At 37.8% G+C, this 23,230-nt stretch overlaps 1 protein-coding gene across 1 annotated transcript; it reads left to right on the top strand.

The window, feature by feature from the left end:
* The first annotated feature begins 1,548 nt into the window (after positions 1-1,548).
* LOC140230431 (MAU2 chromatid cohesion factor homolog) lies at positions 1,549-22,589 on the top strand. Its single transcript, XM_072310584.1, has 16 exons — positions 1,549-1,804; positions 1,992-2,009; positions 3,720-3,785; positions 5,179-5,274; positions 6,693-6,815; positions 7,279-7,434; positions 8,134-8,209; positions 10,015-10,085; positions 10,956-11,150; positions 12,617-12,760; positions 13,929-14,012; positions 15,305-15,429; positions 16,044-16,155; positions 16,866-16,956; positions 17,584-17,711; positions 18,248-22,589. The coding sequence occupies exons 1-16, from the start codon at positions 1,568-1,570 to the stop codon at positions 18,311-18,313; spliced, it is 1,788 nt and encodes a 595-aa protein (XP_072166685.1). The 5' UTR covers positions 1,549-1,567; the 3' UTR covers positions 18,314-22,589.
* Positions 22,590-23,230: the final 641 nt, after the last annotated feature.

Genomic DNA, 23,230 nt, shown 5'->3' with positions numbered 1-23,230 from the left:
AGTAGGGTATGACTTTTTGCACTTTTTGGGACCTTTTTCCTCCGTTTTCGTTTTTTTTTTTTTTTTTTTTTTTTGCCGGAAGTGATATAGGGTGTGACTTGGTTTTTGTTTGTTTGTTTGTTTGTTTTTTGCCTCAGGCGATGTTGGTAGTGGCAGCCAAACCTGTGAAAACCTTTTTTTTTCTTTTCTTTTCTTTTATTGTCAGCCTATTTTGGGAGGGAAGTGTCAAAATGTCCCCCCCCCTCCAGATTGTAAAGTTATATATAATTATATATATATATTTTTTTTCTTCAAAAGCTATGCTAGCAGGGTATGACTTTTTGCACTTTTTGGGACCTTTTTCCTCCGTTTTTGTTTTTGTTTTTGTTTTTGCCGGAAGTGATATAGGGTGTGACTTGGTTTTTGTTTGTTTGTTTGTTTGTTTTTTGCCTCAGGCGATGTTGGTAGTGGCAGCCAAACCTATGAAAACCTTTTTTTTTTTTTTTTTCTTTTCTTTTATTGTCAGCCTATTTTGGGAGGGAAGTGTCAAAATGTCCCCCCCCCCCTCCAGATTGTAAAGTTATATATAATTATATATATATATATATAAAATCAGCAAACCGGTACATAATTGCATACATTAGTTGCGGTCTATCAATAATTTGTCAATCAACCGCTTGATCAATTTAAAGCTAATTTACAAGAAGGGCTGCTGGTGTATAAAATGCTATAAAGCGATTAATTCATGGAGATTATGCAGAAAACTCTATGCCGGAATTTTATGCCCCTTCCTGATTCGACAGTTCAGCACATTGCCAACACTTTTTTGTACACTGGATTATTATTTTTTATGGGGGGGGGGGGGTGGTGGAATTAATACCCATTCGCCATAATGATATGTCTAGTTTGTACAATAATCCACCTGGTTTACACGCTCAATTTGAAATTGTATTATTTGTTTTCTTTTATGTTCAACTACTCCCTGATGTGCTTCCTTAAGTTGGTTGGAGAGGCCCAAGGGTCATAATGATTTTGATTGTTTTTTTCCAATCCGGCTCCTTATATAGGGAAGCTCAACAGGGAAAGCCTGACACTTTGATTTCTTGTGTTTTGCTTGTTTTATTTGTTTCTCTGTTGTCACTTGTATTGTTTTGCAATTGCCGAATAAATAATAATAAACAACCAAAAAAAAAAAAGAATGAAGTAGGAAATAGAGCTGACTTAGCCCGATAAATTTTTCGTCCATCTTTCAATCGGTAAATCCTTCGATTTCTACTCAAATTACAACTCGGAATTCTTGCCTGTATCATCGCTAATTGCTGCACACGAACCTGCGAAACGCGGCCGAGCTCGCAATCCCAAGCTTTCCACACGGACTGAAAGTCGCCGAAGCTTTACGCCCACTCAAATTTGTGTAGCAAACACGCTTCGCACATAACGTGTGGCTATGGTACGTATGTGAGCGAGTAGCCAGAAATAATCAGGAAACCTCAATTTTCCATGACGTCAACTAGAGCTGGCGCTAGACCACAAGCGCAATTTTGACGAGGAAAACGGCAAGAGAACGAAGGTCAGAAAGCGTAGGAAAATGGCGTCCGTTCCGAGTGTGAAAACTGATTCTTGGTACATCGCCTTGTTGGGCCTAAGTGAAACATTTAGGACTGCTAGCCCGCCGAAAATCAAGCATTGCATTCACTGTATGCAGTCAATTCTGCAGTTCAAACCACCGCCTCACATCGAAGCTAGAACTCATCTACAGATGGGCAGTTTATTGTTCACGCATACGAAGAACATTGATTTAGCGCGGACTCATTTGGACAAGGCTGTGAGTACACTATTTTCACTCGTTTTCATTTCCTCGAGCTCTGCTATCACGTATGCTTTGTACAGTTGTACTGGATGTAATCTCTAAATATAAACTATCTAGTTAGGCATTTCTTGAAGTGCTAGTGCCGTTTGTTCTCTTTGAATTTTGAAATAAAACTTGTTTGTTTTCGCATCTTTCTTCACAGTGGGCCATGGCACAGAGTGTATCCTTTCCATAGCAATGTGTATACCGTATGAGACGCAACTGCTGTACAGCACAGAGTGCGTGTATTATGAATGAGCCAAGTAGCTGTGTGTGATTCAGTGCGGCCGTAGGCGTAGGGTCAAGTATGCTCGATGTGTTCAGCAAGTAGCGGTAGTGAGTGTACTTTGTCAATGCTCCCGGACGCTGCTGGTCACAAGATCGTAGCGGTAGGTCAACGAAAATGAAAGCGATAAATTGCTCTGATACAGTTTATTCCACTCTTCACCTTCCTTGTATGTAAAATTGTTGTCAGTTTGTACAGATAAAGTTAGATGATTTTTTTCCATGTTAAAACTATTGGATAATATAATCTTTTCAAATTGGCAACAATATATAAGGTACATGATTTGAAAGATATGCCAGCAACAATGAGATCCTATGATCATTTTCAAACATTTCTGGTGCTATTGTCACTATTCCCAGTTATCATTCATATCAACCATAAAATACTTAGTAACTCTGTAAATACATGGAAGAAATGTCACAAACTGTATTGATTTACAAGAGTTGTAAGTGTAAGCAATTTACTAGTTCTACATTGTAACCCCCATCCTATCCCTGCCACCGACACTAGTCACTACAACTTACAAGTAAGTACAGTTTACAAAAGATATGAAGTGCTACTTGGCTACATACATGGCTACTAACCAAATTTAGTATGGATGGATTTTAATCATGATTTAAGCTTGAAAATTACACTTGGACAGTTCTAATTTCTATTTCATCTCTCCTGAGTCCCATACATATATTTCTGTCAGATCTGAGGCAAAATGCACATCAATTCATCATTATGCAACTACTAATAACTTGACATTTTACTGCCATTTGGAGATGCTTTCTTTTTCAAGTCTTCGTGAAGTCAGCTCCTATCACACTGCATTGCTTTGCAGGAGATTTGCTTCTTTTGTTTAGTATTCCTGTAAAAGGTATTTATTGCCACACTGTGGTAAAGGAGACATTATAATACCTGTAGTTGTCTGTCAATCATTTGGTGCCTGAGTGAGACATATGAATTGCTCGAGGCATTGGAACAAACCTTTGTTTGTATAAATTACCTGTTAATATAGGTTCTACATGATGTACAAATGTCAAAATAGACAATTTTCACAAAAGCTGACATTTTAAGTGATGTAAAAACTTCTTATGAAATTCAGCATATGACAGATGATAAGCCGTCAGAATGTATTCCATGTACTTGATTCCTTTGTCATATCTGTGATAGGCCAAAGACCCTGAATGTTAGGCAGCATTTCTTTGTTAAACTTATGATTTTAGTTGTTGTTTGAAAGAGTACAATGCAAAAATATGTTGCATTACCCATTCTGATACTTTTGTACGTCAGTCAAATTTCAACAAGTTGCAAATAAGATTGAAGACATTTTGGACATAATACCAGTATTGACAGTCTCTGCCTTGTATTCATGTGTATCTACAATGTAGATGGAATGAATTATTATTTTTTTTTTTTTTACTGTGCAAATTCAATCAATGTGCACAGTGTTTTTTTTTTTGGTATGGTCCCACTTTCACCGACATAGATCTGATGTAGTCACATGTACAGTGGTGTTACTAAGTCACGAGTGATTATTTGTACATGTATATTCTAACTGCGTGCAATCATGATTCTTGAATGAGTTCAATGAAAGTTCCTTGACAGATAATCAAACAGATTCCCAACTTTGATGAAGTTAAGTTTGAAGCTGCCAGCCTTCTTGCGAGTATACATGAGCAACAGGTAAATATGAAATTGTACCGTACACTGCTCTTGGTGTATGCGGTAACAGTTTGAAATATTAAGTGTTTGCACAAAAATGGTATAAGACTTCGAAGAAAACAGTTGTCAGATTACGTATTGTGTACATGTGAAATCAAAGAAACTAATCAGATGTCATGAGGTAGATGCATGTACATGACTTCATAATAATACATCTAGTGGCAGTATCATATCTAGCCCTTGTAAAATACATGTACTGAATTCAACTCGTCCGCAGAAAACATGAACGAAAGTGTAACTATACTTACTCAACATTTTCATCAATCTTCAATTGGCCAGGCACCAAAATATTAGTGTCTGTATGCAGCTTACAAGCTCACTTTCTCTGCATCTTAATGGAACTTGATGAAATGTACACCATCAAATGTAAAAAAAAAAATAAATAATAATAATAATAATGATAATAATAATGATTACCTCATGGTGTAATGTTATGTGATATCTGGCAAGATAGCCAAGCTCTGTAATATAGACCTCAAGACTGGAGAGAAACTCCTTGTTTATAAAGTCCGCCCCCCCCCCCATAATGCTGTTGTGTACCTTAGACTGCTTTTTTTTTTTTCTTGTCACTTGTCACTTGTACATTTGTAGTTTCTTTTTATGTTATAATTTTGCTACAACAGTAAATTCCTCATTGTTGTAAGTTTTCTGACAAGGCAAGTGTGGAACATGAAATCATTCTTCAAATTAATGATTCTTACATCAAGTTGTTTTTATTTCAACTGATTGACAAATTACCCTTCATCAATATATTTACCAGTAACCACTGATTAGTGAACGTTTTTGAAATAGCCAAGAAATAAGATCATGAGCGTACTTAATTTGTGTACATGCATATCGTAGCTATTACTCAAAAACACTGAATAATAGGCCATTTACATAGATAAAGGGCAATTTGTCAAATTGTGGTGCCACAGTAAAATAATTAATGGTAGAGTAAAAAAAAAGAAGAAGATAAATAGAAAATGAATGACACAGATTTGGTTTATCAGGGAGAGTTTAGTATTGCTTATTCCTACTTCTAGCTTTTGGACGTACAATGTAGGTACAGCGTATCTAAGTTCTGAGTCATTAAACAGCAATATACTCAGTTACCAATATTTGGGAGTACTATGGTGCCAGTCAAAGATGTTGAATGATGATTGGCTATTGCCATGGGTCAATTCAGCTGATATCATGTTAAGTAACAGTAAATACAAGACCTTTTTAGTATGGGAATCTTGATGCTAGTGCATCTTTGGGAGTGGAAATTGGAATAAATGAGACATGACATTTTGAAAGTTATGGATGTTGTGAGGTTGAGTACATGTTTGTCATCGCAACTTAACTTGAAACACTTACTTTTATTCTGCAGAATCAGTTACACCAGGCCAAACAAATCCTGAGGAAAGCAATCAGCATTTCACAACAGGCTGCATTCTGGCGGTGTAGATTACTCTTTCAATTAGCAGTAAGTTCCAGCATTGCTCCAGCAGACTGTGTTAGCTGCACAGAGAGCATAAAAAAAGAAAAATCTACACTTGTATGACATAGATCTGTCTTCTCTGTGGTGACAACACCATGCATCTCAAAATCATAAATTTGAAGGAGAGCCAAAAAATAATTATTTTTGCAACATTTTTGCAAAATAACGTCACTGTAGACCTCAAATAAAGTAAGCACTTTGTTTTGGATTACATTTATTTTAATGATTATTCTGTTCTGCCACAAAAATCAGTATTTTTGTTATTCAAAATTGCATAAGGAGGTATGAACTGCAAAATCAGAAATTTTTGCATGCGTTTAAATTTCATGAATTTAGCGAGAGCCAAGATTCGCAGAGCTAAAATCTGCACAAAAGGTCTTGTCCACACTATAGTGCATTGGATGTCAGCAGCAATTCATGAAAATTTATTGTCACAAAGATGGCCATTGGCTCCAATTTGCAAAAATTTCATAGACCTCAAATGAAGTAGACACTTGTTTTGGAGAAAGGAGGTATGAACTGTAAAACCAGAAATTTTTGCATGCATTTTAATCTCATGAATTTCGCGAGGGCCAAGATTAGCAAAACTAAAATGCGCACAAAAGTTCTTGTCAACACTATAATGCATTGTATGTCAGCAGCAATTCGCCACAAAGAAGGCCATTGGCTCCAATTTGTGAAAATTTCATTCCACAAATATTTCTTGCTTTACAGTATTACATGCCAATTGAGATATGAGGGGTTGGCACTCCAGAGACTTTATGTATCAATAATGTTGGAATTACATCTGTGTTGCTAATCTAAGAATTGGTTGTAAGTAAGCAAGTAAGTATTCTGTGAAGAAAGAAGTGATTATTCGTGAACAGCAAAGAGCTTTATTGAAAGATAATGTTTACTCCACCTTGTGAAACACTCAAAATTAATAGTTACAATTTACTGCACATAAAGTGTTGTACGTGTGCCATCAACACAGCTGATTCATATTCAGATTAGACATGAGTGGCAAGTTCCTACTCATTCTTCAAACTCACGTCAAGTGATGAGATCCCTAGTTGCTGGTATGAATATGGTGACAAAAAATATACAGTAATAGTGTAAATCCTATAATCACTACTGTCAAGTTGGGATTTTTTCCCTATTCCCCCAAATAATTGGATGTTATGTCTTCTCTTGGTAATACAGTAATGTAGACACTTTAAACCCAAAATATTTACCAAGAATTTCTTATGTTGGTACTCTTGTGGCACTCATACATGGAAACATTGAAAGATTTGTCACAAAAGAAGGGGGAAATTGTAATTGCGTATGATGTGGACGCATTACTTTCCCTTTCATTTGTTCAGAATTGATAAATGTTGACCACTTGGCTGAAGTACCTATACTGTTATTTCTGTATCATGCAGCAAATCCACGCACATGAAAAGGATTTTGTCTCAGCGTGTGACCTGCTAAGAGTTGGGGCTGAGTATGCTGTGGTGGTGGGCTCGGTCTACACACAAGCCTTGTTCCTACTCAGCCAGGGAGTTGTAAGTGTTGCCACAGTTTTGTTTGTTTGCTTTTTTGTATTTTTTTATTCTTATTTATGTGCCTGTTCCTATTTATGTATGTGTGTGTGTGTGTGTGTGTGTGTGTGTGTGTGTATGTGCATGTGTGTAAGCTTGGCATAGTGTTCCTGGAACTAAAAGCTTGAAATTTTCAATTTGCACTGAAGCACTGAAAGCTTGATGGACAGTACTATTAAAGACTCTGAAACTTGTAAGTTTTAGTAATTTACGTGTGCCTCCTCTGTTTTAAAATGATGACACTATGTTTTTTGTAGTTTTATGCATTGTTGATGAATAATGGATGTAGTCATAGGTATTATTTGTTCTCTCTAACTCTCTTTCTCTTTTTATTTGGTGAGTGTGGTATTACATACTCAGTGACACTTTTGTAGACATGCACACAATATTCCCTGTATTTCATGTTTATTCATCCTATCCCCAACAGTTGTTATTAGTAGACAAGAAGTACGGGGAGGTGGACCCGGTGCTGTCGCTGTGTGGGAATGTGATCGGGTCCTACCAGGGCACGCCAACCAACAAGGAGTCCCTCAAGGTCTACTTCATGGTGCTGCAAGTCTGTCACTATCTTATGGCAGGACAGGTGAGGAGTTGGGGATCTGTGGCAATGAGAGAGATAGATCTTAACTGTTTGGGGCCGGTGCTTAAAATTATAATTCTATTTCCTGTATGGGCCATTTTTGTTTTTATGTGTGGGTGCAGATATTTCGGGAATCGGGAAGTGTGTGACAATGTTGCGAGTCTGTATCAATTTTGATTCAGAACAACAGTAATTAGCGTGAATTTACAAGATTGCATACCACTAGCAACTAAGTTCTGAATTATTGTATGTATCACTAGGACAGTGCATGTGTACATTGCACTCATGCATCAAGGTTGATACTTTGGGTCATTGTTAGTTTACTGCCATTGCTTACCTCTAGCAACCAGTTCTGAATTACATATCACTAAGGCCATACCTGCATACGCTGCATTCATTTTTCAGGAGTAAAACTTTGAGTCATAGTTAGTTTCTGCCAATCATTGGGTCATCAATGCCATCATGTAAGGAAAGATGATCGTCTACAACAAATGATTCGATAAAGAGGAATTCCTCTCTGAAAAAATCGTTTGTGTGACATAGAAGCAGAAAAATCAGAGGAATGGGAGAGTGAAAAGTCTCCCATGGTCGGTCTTTGTAGACATGTTTCACTGTGTATAATGGTGGCTGAGGATTGAGATGCCATCAGGAGATGCTGTCCATGTAATCTCACCATACATCTTTCCTTCTCCTTGTCAACAGGTGAAGAGTGTCAAACCTGCTCTAAAGCAACTCCAGCAAGCCATTCAGAGTGTCACCGTGTTACAGAGTGAAGGAGGTACGTCAAAGCTGTAGGCCAGTTCGTAGTTCCACTTTGCGAATGAGAAGAAAAATGTCATTTTAGATTAGAGGCATGAAGGTTTTTGAATTTTCTGAAATAAGCATCTGTTATGTAATGATTATTCGTATAATCCATATAAATGATGCTTATCAGCACGTCCACCTGACAGCATTGTATTGATCAATATCAATAGAAAATGTTTGTTAATGCATTCAGTACAAAACAATGAAATTGATACTTCTCCAAGTGTGGACTGAAGAGCCATTCTTGTCACCAGGTTCATTCTTTGTTTAAAACTCTCTATGTGCCATAGTGGAAACCCCTTGAGTGCCACATTATTCTGAGACACCAACATAGTCATGTTTTGAGAAACCATTCTGCTTTTCAAATGTATGTATTTTCTACAAAGATTTCTGTTCAGCTGGACATGTAGTGAGCAGAATTATAGAGAAGATACCAAGCTTTGCTTCGATGAAATTGCATGACAAATCCAAGATTGATTTTCTTTGAAATGCCCTGTAGCTACATTGCTGTAAACACATGATTTTTGTACACAAAACAGTGGCAGAAACTAAGAATTTACATGCAAATCTGTAAGGGAACACCTCTTGATAGTCAATCACCGCATAAAATGCAAGCTATATGTAAGATGAACGGAAGTGCGAGAAAAGCCTTCATTGTACTGTGGCAATTGGCGATTTATCGATCGGTTTGGGCGGGTTTGTGGGTTTGAGCAGAATATGCGAAGTTGGCACACCATTGACTGAGTTGGACGTGTGAACGTGGCACATAAAGAGTTAAATGTTTGAACATGAATTCCATGAATTGTTACATCACGCAAGGTTATATACATTTTTTGCTTTGAAAATGGTTGAAGTTCCTAAGCAATTGAGAAAAAAAAGAAAAATCATTCATCCACATAAATATTGAATATTTGCACGTGAGCTAATTACGAACAGCTTATTCACATGATTAGTTAGTCAAAGTTGAATTAATACAGTTAATCATGAGAACATGTGTCGGTGTGTATGAATATGTGTATGATATTTTGCTCTCATATATAAGGTTTGCCAGAGTTCTCTTAGAGATGGTATAACTGGGGTCAGCAGAGCACTGTACTATCAAACACTTACACACTTAACATCCTGTACATCCTAATCACAGCAAATCACATGATTCGAATTATTGTTGCTTGCAACTGGTCTTGTACCAAATACATTCATGATTATGTTATACAATTGATGTACAGCTGTGAGTGCTGTGGGGTGGTGCAGTGGGCATGTTAAGGTATTTGCCATTGCTGCTATGAGCTCACAAGGCACAAATGTATCTGCATTCATTATTTGATCTTTATGATAGGGCTACCTTGTCAAAATTGTCAATAAAATTCAAAATCTAGTCCTCATTAGTAAACGCAGTTAGTGGGATTGTACCCTGATGTACCATGTGTTGGTATCAAGTGCCACATCAATGAGGCCAATGTTGGCCAATAGTAATACAGGCACACATTGAAGCTCGCTGACATGACAGAAAATTTTACACGGTTCCATGTAACAGGTGATCAAATTGTGGGTCTCATCACATGTAGCTTAAAGTGTGCCGATGATTCGGCTGTCTTGTGTGTTGGGCAGTAACTGTACTGAGTGCATTTTGCATGAAATGAATACACAGCCATGTGATCCGATTTTACATTCACCATTGGTCACATTCTAGAACATGTCTTGTGATAACATATTTCTTATATCATAGTGTAGGATGTTAGGAAGTCACCAGTAACACTTTTGTTTGTATGTACTGTACAGATGAATCAGGAAACCCTGCAGATCAGTTCCACTGGCTACCCAAAGAACACATGTGTGTCTTAGTCTACCTGGTAAGTGTGTCATGTTACTATTTTTACAGTTAGAACACTGTGAGTGTTCCTCTCTATCTCTCAGTGTCTCAAGATGTGTTACATTCTTTAAAAGATACAGTGCATATCTATTCAGTGAAATATGTATTCTTTTCAGTATCACAACATTTTGCAAGTAAGAGAGGGAGAAATTAAAAGAAAAAGGTACATTGACAAAAATCAAAGTATATAAATGATGATGTCTCAAAAAGTACCACATTAATGCAAAGCAACAGAGTCATTTGCAAAGGTGGATTTAAAGAAATGCGCTTTGCTTAATTATGTGGCCAGCTGAATATGCATCAGTTAATATTTTACAGACATCCTCTAAAGTCTGTGTACGTCAGTATTTATCAAGTCATTGTTTTACTAGCATATTTGCTTGAGATAGAACACCTGTCCTTTATGTATCATTGATTTGAAATAGCCTTATTCATTGTACTCTTACATATCAATTTCATTGTGTAGAAGCATGTGGTATATACCTTTGATGGAATTAGTAGGGTGGTAAAAGTCAATTTCCTATGATGTGGGGTCCCAAATATCTGGACCCATTATTTTTGTTGGATAATTCATGCTGGAGATGTGTGTTGATTAAATCAGGCATGATTGATATTCTGTAGATATAAATCTGATTTCAGATTTTTTTTTTTCCTCAAGTCTGTGTACATTTTGCTATTTTCATGTTTCAAAATCACCTGAAAATTTTGATTTCCGATATGAAAAAACCCTCAATATCATCCCTGTTACATAAATGTAAGTATCATGCAGTTATTGTGGGGCAGGGGGAAGCATATTTTAAGGCAGCACACCAGAGTCCTGATTGCTTGATGAGCCATGTCTATCCAACAGGTCACAGTGATGCACTCGATGCAGGCCGGCTACATGGACAAGGCACAGAAGTACACAGACAAGGCCCTGCTCCAGATCAGCAAGCTGAAGATCCTGGACTCGCACCCCATCCTCTCCTCCTTCCAACTGATGCTGCTGGAGCACATCATCATGTGCCGACTCGTCATGGGCCAAAAGTCACTGGCGGTGCAAGAGGTGAGACCGACGCAAGCTCTGGTAGTGCTCTCCAGCATCTCTTGAGGCGCAAAACATTCTCAAATCTTTGTTTTGGTGGCAGAGCTAGAACCCTTCTTGATCTGCCATTCCAGAGTGCTACAGGCTCTGTGACTGCAACATCATTCACAAGATGCAAATGTTGATGTGCGAACAGTTTTATTTGTCGGCAGTCATTATCTGGTTTTGATGGTTTAGATACATCCATGGGTCTCCAACGTATCCATTCAAGTACTTGTGCCATAGCATTCCTCATAGGCCAACAAATTGTTTCTGTACTAGGTAAAAAAGAATAAGATACAGAGTCTTCATTTTAGTTCATACATTCAGTTGAGAAGCAGAAGGCTGTAGACGCCAATGACTGAGTTTAACTAAGCCCTTCTGCATCAAAACTGATGCTGTGCTGAACATAGAGGAGGGTTTTTGTTCTTTACCTGCACGTGCAACCTTTGCAATGCCAATGGCCCTATATTTATATTATAATAATAATATGATAATAATAATAGGGTCTTATTTATCCAGGGTAGCCTCTTCAGTCTTGCCACTGCTCTACCAGAGGGCCCTGCCATTATTATTACCCCAGCGTTGCCAGGTACCCACTTATACACCTGGGTCAAGAGGGACATAGTGGGTAAAAACATCTTGTCCAAGAACGAAAGCACTGGTCGGGAATCGAACTCAAGTCCTCCGACTGGGATTCTGGAGTCTTATCCACTATGCCACAGTGCTCCCACTCAATCATCATATTAATATTGGTCTTTTTGTTGTTAAGATCATACTTCCTAAATGCTTATAGATGACCACCCCCCCCCCCCAAAAAAAGAGAGAAAGAAATAAGAAAAAAAAATATTGATATCATTGACATTGAATTTGTAAGGAGTTAAATCATAAGCAAGGAAATGGTAGTAAAGAAAAGCGTGGATCTGAACGGCCTCAAACAGAACAGCCCCTGCTGAATCATTGCATTGTTGCTTTGGTTAAATAGTCTGACTTATGTGGTGGATGTTGGGCATATGCAAGTTGCTCATGATAGTAAGATCCCATCAGGTATTACATCGGTGTTGATGCTTCCTATGCCAGACCTAAGCAACGAATGAAGGTCACACAACAAGTGCATCATCGGGTCCAGGGCAATTACCCCCTGGGCAATTACCCCGTACCCTTCCCCTGCCCTAATCCTAATCCTGATCCTGAACCTAATCCTAACCTTAACCCAATCTCCTAACCCTAAACCTAACCCTAATCTATCCTCTAACCTTACCACTAACCAGTATTTAGCCGGGGGGTAGTTGCCCTCGGGGTAAATGCCCGATACGTCATTAGAAGGTGTAATATCTACACTGGATGTGATTATATCGTACTTCCTTTTTGCTCATTTGCAAGGAAAATACTTAGAAGTGTGTTGGTATGCCCTATCATCAATGCTCATTATCATTATATCTGTACAGATTTCACAAGCCTGTCAGGTGTGTTCCCAGAACCCGCGGCTCTTCAACTTGCACAGAGCACAGCTGCACACTCTGCTAGGTCTCTACTCCATGTCCATGAACTGCATGGACAGTGCTGAGGCACAGTTCAACACAGCACTAAGGGTGAGTGAAGACTGCATGACATAATTTTGTACTCTTGGTGTATCCTCACCCCTGGCTTATTGTAAAGAAAACTGCATGCAAAACACTTCTGTGTATTGCTAGATAACAACAAACTGTGTACCCTTGTTGATGCTATATTAAAAAAAAATGCATTGCATCAGTGTATCAAGGAAGAACTCCATGATCAGAATTCTGTGATAATATGCAATGAAGGTACAATGGAAAGAGTTGAATACATGAATTCTTTGTTCTGATACTAGTTTTCAAAAGTCTTGCTCGAGGATAGGCTTTCTTTGGAGACCCTATGCATTTCTGAGTGAGGATAAGTAGGAAGCAAACTTAAGAAAGGGAGGGGGTGAGTTCTTTGTTTCTTCTTACAATAGGAGGCACGATCAAAAGAGGAATGATGAAGAGTGTCCAGCCATCCTGATAATGGGTTTTTTTAATGGGATTGGAAAACAATAGGTCAAATGGAGAGGAGGAGGAGGTATTATGGTGTTGTTGACTGACTCATGAATAGAGAAGGTCATTGTGAGTGGAGGATTTTAATTAAGAGCGTATGAGGTTAAAAAGTGGAACAAACGAGGTCAAGAACTGTGTTTGGTGTACATTTTTAACTGCAATTAAAATGACATGTTATGTAGACAGATCGTGTGTGTGTGTAGGGGGGGGGGGGTGTGGGCAGTGGGAGGTGAGTGAATAAAATGTATTGGTGAGAATCGAGCTAAAGATGGAAATCAGGTAATCAGAAGTGATTGACATTTTAGGCCATTATATGAATGTACTGTGATAGTGCCTCGTTAAATGTCTGTACTTTTATTTGCTTCAATAGATAAGATATTCAATGGCATGCTTGTGACCTGCATGTAAATTTCAGACCAATAATTTACGAGGCAAAGTAAAACTTATATAGTCTCGGAATAAAGGGACACAGTCAATGTAGCATTTGGAAGGTTAGCATCGAAACTTGCGAATTGAAGTTTTTTCAGGTTATCTCTCATTTAATCAGTTGTCGGCCGAAAAACAGAGAAAGCAGTGATGAGTTCTGTGTAGGACAATGTGTGAGTTACCATGCTGACTTGTCTTTTGTTTTTCAGTCTCTGTTCGACAGATGTTGAATGTATAAGGCTAAAACTTGTCTCATTTTTTAAAATTCTCTTTTCAACAGTTAACAACGCAAACAGAGCTGTGGCAGTTCATTTCACTCAACCTGGCAATAGTCTACCTCCGGTCTGGCAGCAGGCAACAAGAGGTGAGGAGAGAAAATATTTGACAGACATCCAACAAATTCTCAACAAGAGAGACCTCTCGTTGCTGTAACATTATACAGTGGACTCCCATTATGAGGAAGTCCTCGGGACCAGCAATTTTCTTTCATTATATCAAAATTTTGTTATAACCGAACAAATAAACAATAAAGTACATAAAGCGGATAATGTTGGAGCCTGAATTTTTACTTTTTTGTAACCAGAATGTCGTTATAACCATGTTCGTTATAATGGGAGTGTACTGTATGGGATATTAAGCATTTTTCTGCCCATCTTTGCCACTTTGGTACAATAAATATCAGGTTATAAGTTATGTACAGAGATTTAACTGCATGATAGATTTTTTTGTTGTGATTGACTGAGGCACAGAAGGTTAAATTAGGCTATTAATCCAGATGTAATACCTATTTTGTCATTTGTAAACACTAATGCTGTTGTCTGTGATGCAAAATTCACCACTTGGAATCAAGTTGATAATTGTAGTTTGACATTGTTTATATTTGTTTCATTTGTCATTATTTCTGATTCTATAAACATCTTAACAGTATGACTGTTCCTTAGCTTTGTAGTTTTGGTGGCATAAAGGGGAGTGCTCTGTTACAACAGACAACTTGTCACAATAAAATCAGTTGAATGCATTTTTAGTGGCAGTCACTATCTACATGTAGCTAACAGCAATTTCCAGAATCCATGCACTTATAGAGTCTTTACTTTTTAAGTTTTAGGGCACAGGTTGCTCTCTTTTTTTTTTTGGAGATGTTCATTTACAAAATATTTTGTGTCCATGACTGTTGCCTCTGGGGAAGCTACAGGATTGAAGAATGGCACGTACAGTGGACTCCCGTTACAACAAAGTCCTCAGAACCGGCAGTTTTCTTTCGTTATATCGAAATTTTGTTATAACCGAACAAATAAACAATAAAGATACATAGAATGGATGATGTTGAGGCCTGAATTTCTACTTCGTTGTATCCGGAATTTCATTATAACAGTGTTCGTTAATAACGGGAGTGCACTTGTATTGTGCACTGGTGCACTCGTGATGATGTATGAGTCAGGTGTAGGTAACAGTTAAGTCAATGTGGCACAATGTTAATGATAGGAATAAGTGGGGCTTTGTGTCACGTTTCATATACTGGGTTACATACAATTTTTGTAAAGCAACTTCAGTATCCTACAGAGTATGGAATCATCTCTATTTATGAATGTACTGTCAAAGATATCAGTGATAACCTTTTTGTTTTTGCTTTGCCTCTTTTTTCTCCAAAACCCACAGTTATTAGCACTCTTAGAGAGAGTAAACCCCGAGACAACACACATTCATGCACACAGTCTCAAAGCAGCCGGTTTCTATGTGAAGGGCTTGCAGGCTTTTTTCCAAGCCAAGTACAACGAGGCCAAGTAAGTAGCAGCATCACTTGCCAAACAAAGAAAATTAATGTCATTTATCAAAAGTGCAATTGTTATTGATATGAGTGTGTTTCCATGTTCACACATTGTAATCTCTCAATGTTTGCAACACACTGAAATTCAAAGGAATCTGGAAATCTATAATCCAATGGACAGCTGGTTCTTACTTCCCCCCGATATTTCCATCCATCATTGTTTGTGTGGCATAATGCCAATAAGCTGCAAATCTTTGTACTGGATAGTGCAGATGAAATAGAATTGCAGTTTGAGTTTTGTATTGATGTTTCATTGATCTGATCCATCAGATTGTTGAGACTGGTATTAGTAGTGCTCCAACAAAAAGCAAGTACCTGGTAGACTGAAATGATTACATCATGTCCTATCAGTGTAACATACAATTATGTGAGCATATTCTGTTCCATGTATTGGGATTAAGAGGACAACATGCATTTTCTAATTTGTATATGTTTGTGTGCGTGTGTGTGTGTGCATGTGTATGTATGTGTATGTGCCTGTGTGTGCGTTTGTATGTGTGCCTGTGTGCCTGTGTTGAAATGCCAGTGAAATAATTCCTGTGTTGGTGTTGTTACTGTGTGTACTTGCAGGAGATATCTTCGAGAAACGCTGAAGATGGCAAATGAAGAAGACTTGAACAGATTAACAGCATGTTCGTTGGTTCTTCTCGGGCACATATTTCTGTCATTAGGAAATAACAGGGTAAGTGCGCTGTAGAGATGCCTACATCAAATCTTATTGTAACACAGCTTGTCGAGGTTTGTTACTGCCATCAATGGAGTGTAGAGGTATATGATTTTTACAAGCGGTGGCTTTTATTTTCATTATACTTTGACTGCTGATTTGACTAAAATATGGATGGCAGAATGGTGTGATGAAAAGAAGGGCCATCAATAATACACAATGAACTGCATTCCCTGCAAAGACAAAGAGTTTACTCTCTCTGATTTGGTAATCGAGTGATGTATTATGTTACTGTGCAGGATTAAGTATATATTGCAGGGCCTTCATTTAGTGCAGAGAATTTTGGCAAAGTTTCATAATAAAGGTGTTTCTCTATCGTAGATTGTTTACAAAAGAGGATACATGATACATTATGTGCTAAGTCTTGATGAGATAATTTAGTAATTAAAGGAAACGTAAACTTCTGTCTTTCTAATCAAGATTTTGAGGACAGTGACTAAAGTGATTAACATGTTTGGATCAGGACTGATAATGATGATGATGGTGATAGTGACAGCATCATGAAGTCTATCCCCTCTTATCATAGCCTTGACCTCTGTGTTCTTCTCCTTCATTATCATCATCATCATCATCATCATCATCATCATCATCACCATCATCATCATCACCATCATCACCATTATTTATTCACAACCTCTGATAAAACATTTTGATTCAACATCACACAGGAGAGTCAGAACATGGTGTTGCCAGCGATGCAGCTTGCAGGGAAGATTCCAGACATGCATATACAGCTCTGGGCCTCAGCACTCCTCAGAGGTAAAACAACATCAGTGAATAGTCATTGACAGAAAGTCAAAACTTGTAGTAGTGTTTCATTTGCTAGCCCACACATAAACACCAGATTACAAGCATATTCAAATTCTGTGCACACCTCTACAACAAAGGATCTGATATCAAACAAGACAGCTCTCCCAAAGTTGCCCAGTGTGAGCATCAACAACAACTAGCGGGTGCAGACTGGATCCTGAATTTTGAAATGTATGCTGTAAGAACTTGGTAATTGTGAAGTTTCTTGAATGATCTACAGGAGGATATATTTATAAATTTGAAGGTGATGATTTAAAGAGATGATGTCATCACCTCATCTAATCTTCATACATGATTTTCACTATGTCATTATTTTTGGGGCATTGATCTTAAAACATGGAGTAAACTTTCCCTGTTTGTTAATGGGACGGTTAGGAATCTCACTGTTATTTAGTGCATACACTTAAAAGAATAGACAACAACAAAGCATGGTACTGATCACAATCAATTTTACAATAGTGTAGCTGAATGAAAAAGAAACAAATATAAGATGACTGAGTTGGAAATGTTTGGTAGATTTACTGCTGTTTCAGTTTGTAAGCTGTGCAACATTCTGATTTGCTCCTCCCCCTCCAGATCTGTACCACATGACAGGGGACCCTGTGAGGCAGAGTGAGGGCTACCAAATGCATAGCTCCTTCTCACAACAGCTCCTGTCTGACCACTTCCAGTCCTCCCAGCAGCCAGAGCACAACCTCATACATGTAAGTTCTGCCATAACAACCTGCGCGCTCATACCTTGTTAGGATGCAATGAGAGAATCAGTGCAGGGTGGTGGACTCCCCTGATGTACCTCCCTGGTTGTCCCCTCCCTGGTAATCCCCTCCCTGATGATCCTTTGGTGATCCCTCCCCCCATGTTGCGCATGTTCAAAGAATGTCTGTACCTGTAGTCATGTGGAAAAGAATGGAGGAAAAAAATATGTGAAGCCCCTAAATCATGTTCGACAAAAGTACTGTTTCAGATTAATGAAGTACATTTACAAAGTCATCAAAGAATGCAAACTTTTGTAGATTATATGAAATAAACAAAGAACAAATGGGAAATGAAATGAAGTCAAAGCATTATGTCAACCAAAATTAAAGCCATGTTGGTGGGCCCAGTCTAAAATGCTGGGCCATGGAAACATAATGCCTCTCTCCTGCATTACTCTTGAAGATATGACTAAAATGCTTCCGTATTTGAGAGCAAACATGTATCTGTACACGTTTTTTGAGAATATTGTCTGTTTCTGTTGCAGTGGACAGATGGACCTATTCCGCCACACCTCTTGCAGATGGACGGAGCCAGTACGAGCATTTTATAGAGCACGTTTCTATGCAATCAGAGCTGCTGGATCACAAGGACAAAAAAAAAAAAATGAATAACCAGTTGACGGATGGACTCAGGGATGATGATGACAGAAGCGCTTTGGCTCTCCAAGATAATGGCGGGGGAAAAAGATGATCTTTCCACAATATCTCAGAGAGGCTTTGCAGCAGTTGTCGTCATCAGATTGTAGAAGCAAGGTGCATGTTGCTCCCACTGATAGCTGCCTGCCCCTCTTGGTTAACAACTGGGATCATCGCAGTGGAACGAGGAGATGCGACGTTTTCCAGCGATCCAATTTGAACCAGGGATGGGTCCAATTTGAACCTCCCACTGATTGCTGCCTGCCTCTCTTGGTTAGCAACTAGGATCATTGCTGCAAAAGGAGGAGACGTGATGTTTTCCAGCGATCCAGTTTGAACCTGGGATGGAAGACATCGCTGTTTTCCTGCATTCAGAATATTCCTCTGCGAGTGAGGTGGTAGGTGAAGCCGAGGTGCGATTGTGTATACCACCTCATTTATGGGGCACTGTTGCGCAAGAGATGAGAGTGGAGTAGCACTTGTTACGTCAGAGTCCAAAGAGATTGCTAGCAACCTTGACTGTACAATGCTTGAGGATAGTGATAAGCGAAGATGGGTTGCTGGCAAAACGTGTGTTCAGTGCAATGGGTCTTGTTCTGTTTGTTTGGCAGAATGGTATGTGGCAGTGAAGAAGGTGTGCCGAGTTGAACCAACACTATTCAAAACCAACTAACAAAATATGTAATATTGGAGAAAAAAAAAAACCCCAAACAGCAACAATATTCCAGCCAACCAATTACCTGTTGTATGGGTGAATCTTGGATTGTGTTCTCTGACTTGCTCATGACATTCTGTCTGCAGTATCTTGTCTCTTCATGCCTGACACATACCTCATTGACTAGGGAGTGGTTATGGCTGCCATACACTGACAGTAGACTGCAGAGGGCGGCAGACAGCTTCAGTGTGGATTTGCCCCCCAGAATGCTAACTGCTTCCTGACACAAGGATTGTAATACACAATCAGTCTGTCAGTGGCATTTCCTTGCTATCACGTGTAATCTGAGAAACTGAATCAGATTTTATGCATTCTTATGAATAATCCTGCATTATTGTAGCTTATAATCATGTTTACAAATTGACAGTTTTGCCATTTGAAGTACTCTCTTCGTGGAAATGTGGATTCACATATCATTACTGGTAATTCCATCGTGAACTTGATTATGACAGAAACCTCCCTTAAGTTTGTCTGTTTGGGATATGGAATTCTATTTGCAATGCAACTTTCTTTGACTGCCTCAAGGAATGAATTGCAGCTTTGACCAGGTGAGTCCAGCAGAAATATTGCAGCCAAAGTGTCATTGAAAAGGGTCATTCTGGGGTTGGTACATTTACAAGTGATCGCAAATTTATTGCTACATGTCATGTGGAAGATGTGTTTTTACAAATTTCAACATGAAATGCTTTGGGGAACATTTTCCTTTATCGTCACATGAAGTATTAATAACATGAAACTGAAAAATAAAGTGATTTTGTAAACTCCATATGAACAAAGCTCATGAGATAGTGTAATCTGTAGAACCTAGCCCTCATAAATTCATGTCCATTATGACAGTCAGTTTGATCAGACAGGGTAGCTTGCTCATTAATGGTCTATTTCTTTATTTGTGATAAGATGGGTCGCTCTAATGCATCCGATGCATGTCAACTTGTAGAATACTAAAGTGATGATGTCACAGTCTACAGTTATAGCCAATAAGTGCTGGCTCCAAACAAGATATCCTCACACAAGGCTTCAGGCAGTGGGTTGGAACAGGATACAAATGTGGTTAGCAACGGTTGTGTTCAGAGGCAAATGGGCTATGTGATGTTGCTTAGAACCAGTTTCCATGGCGATGAATGACGATGATGTCACAGTTCAGTACTCCATTGTCTATTTGTCCTTGAATTCACTGACATAGATGAACTCCAGAAGCTACAATGATATATCCCTGAGTAGAGGCTATGCATATGCTTCTCTAGCAAGTGACTGTAGGGGCACCCCAATGTCTGTTCCCATAGTGGCTTTTGGCTCTCACAGGTGGAAAGATGCACTCCTCTCCGACAAAAAAACAACAACAAAAAACAAAAAAACAAAAAACCCAAAATAAAATGGAATGAAAATATATGACGTTGAGAAAAATCGCATTATGAAAACAATTTCTAGAACATGCCAGATCACTGACAAATAAAATGGGCAAGTATTTATTTATTTATTTATTTTTTTTACAAAATGCAGATATGTTTCCATGTAGTCCTGATTTTCATAATGAGCATTAGAATGAAATGTTTCTAGATCACAAAAAAAAAAAAAAAGAAGAAAAAATGGGTGTCACATCAGAGTTTGGTCTTTAGTGTATTGGTCAATCAAAGAAGGAAAAATAAAACCTGAACATCTCCCAGATTCCACATTTTGAGTGTCCACATGTGATGCAATGTGTGCATTTATTTGTGATCTCTCGTTCTGAGCTAGACCAGCACAAAACCCAGTCTCTCAGTGTGCATCTACATAATTATATGCTCCTTCCCCTAGAAGCATGCATATTCACATATCAGACATCCTTTAAAAAAAAATGAGATTAGAGGAAACATCTTACTATGACCTCTTATGTCATTTTTTTCAAATGCAATCATCAGTGTATGGTACAAAAGAATGAAAAATGTGGAAGAAGCAAGTAATAAAGTTTGCTGATAATTTCACTCTCTTTGACAAGAGCTTATGAATTGTGTCAGACTGAAACATACAAAGAATTATTTTCTATGCTTTTTAATTATGAATAGAAAGCATTGCTGTTTCAAATTTTTTGTACCATTTTGTATTAGAAGATGGTATTGCTAGGTATCTTTAACAATTGTGGAAAGTCTTTGCCTTGGAGGAATATTGTTATTGATGCAATGATGTTTTTCTCTTCAAGGCAGTATGATATAGTATTCTGTATAAAATTGTGTAATTATTTGTAAATTATGTAAATATGTGCAAAGAAATACTCCCTTTTTGTTTTCATGAAAAGTGATATGTATCGTAGGGGTCAGTTTCTGATTGCTTTTGTATTGTACAGTGTACAGATTTCAATCTAAGAGTTCAGAAGAAAAAAAAAAAATCATTCCTTGTTTAAATGTGTTGGTTCATGTGCGTTGTGTTGTGAGATATATTGTTTTTTTTTCCATCATGTTAATTTAAAGGAGAGGATTTAGTCGTGAATAGAGTAGTCAACAGATATATTGGTTGATTGTGCGTCTGCAGGTCTGCGTATAAAGTGTGTGTTTGTAAGCATGTTGACAATCACACTCATGTGGTGATTTTTTGTCATTGTGCTAGGATGGCTGCAGGGAAACTTTGTACAGTGTAGAAAACAAACAGTGCACAGCTCTTCAATTGTCATGCTCATTTCTCACCGGAGATAACGTTTGTTTGTCTGTTTTATTTTAGTACAAATATGTGCTAACTGATATTCTAGTCATTTATCCTACTCTTGTTGTTCCATCTGTGATATTGTGATATTGCTGTGCACTATTTGTTGAACCTAAAAGAAAAAGAGAAGAAAAAAAAAAATAAAAAGAAAGAGGCAAGAATATGGATGTATAGATCCTGGATCACTTTTACTTTTGACTTCACAGCAGTACAACCATGTATTGAAGTACCGGTATGTATGTACAATGTGCTGTAAGTCAAATTTGCACTTGAAACTCTCTCCTCTGCATGGTACTTTGTTGAGAGCTTATCCAAAGCCTGTTGACCATGGCAATGCAATTCATCAGACATGACTTATTTGTTAGTTCGATACTTTTCTAGGGATCTGTACATCCAACCATTGACAGCAAGACCATCCATTTCCCACAAATATGTTGTTGTTCCTGTTATCATTTGTTTTCTTTTTCATAGCTTCTAAGACAACACAACACCTTGATAGCTCAGTGATCTACGTTGTATTAATTACATACCTGCTTGCAGTAGAAAAGTGAATTATTAAACAATTTGGAATGTGGTGATTGAAATTCATGCAAATTTGCTGTTTTTGTTTTGTTTGATTTGTTTTTTTACCACAATTGTCCAGATAAAAATGTAGGCCTTATCATTTTTAAGAGACTTAGGAAAAGAAATTAAATCAGAAGATTTTGGAAAAGACTTGAAAATATTTATGCTACACCTGAATTGAAACATGGGCCATATAATTTTCATGAGACATATGAAAAGAAGTTAAAACATAAGATTTGGGAAAGACTTATAAAAATTTTCATGTTTCACCTGTCATGGTGATGTTGAAGAAGTCTGTAAAAACATTTTCCCTCAAATATTTCTATATCTTATTAATTTCTTTGATTTCATTGATTTTTTTTTTTTTTTTTTTTTTTTTTTTTTTTTTTTTTTTGTATATACATGTTGGAAAAGCTGTGTCAACTCAAATTTGCCATTGCAAGAGTCAGGATTCCTATCTTGCCCCTCACCCCGACTTGATGGTGCACACCTTAAAGAGCTAACCCTGAGCCAATTAGCCTTAAATGAAATCAATTGATTGTGATAGGTGTTGGTATGTGGGACGATGTTGTGTATCCTCATGGTGACATTTCCTGCCAAATAGTTAAATCTATTTTCGGCTTGGTTCTCCCACTTCCAATTAACAAATGTCTTGAAACATCTAAAATTGAGACCATCCCTGAGCTACACGATTGCATCCTTTGGAATATAAAGTTCTTGCATAAAGAACTCGAATTTAGTCGGATTGAAGTTAAAGCTGAGCAGTAGCATTTATTTTAGATGACAAGCCATTTGGAAAATTAAAACCCCTTTATTGCCTGTTCTGTTTATTCTATTTCAGTAAGAAGAAGATGGGGAAAATTTGTTTTTAATATTGCTG

This window comes from Diadema setosum, chromosome 7 (assembly GCF_964275005.1).
Source record: "Diadema setosum chromosome 7, eeDiaSeto1, whole genome shotgun sequence".
NCBI classification, from domain to species: Eukaryota; Metazoa; Echinodermata; class Echinoidea; order Diadematoida; family Diadematidae; genus Diadema; species Diadema setosum.
This window is presented reverse-complemented; position numbering and strand designations above follow the sequence as displayed.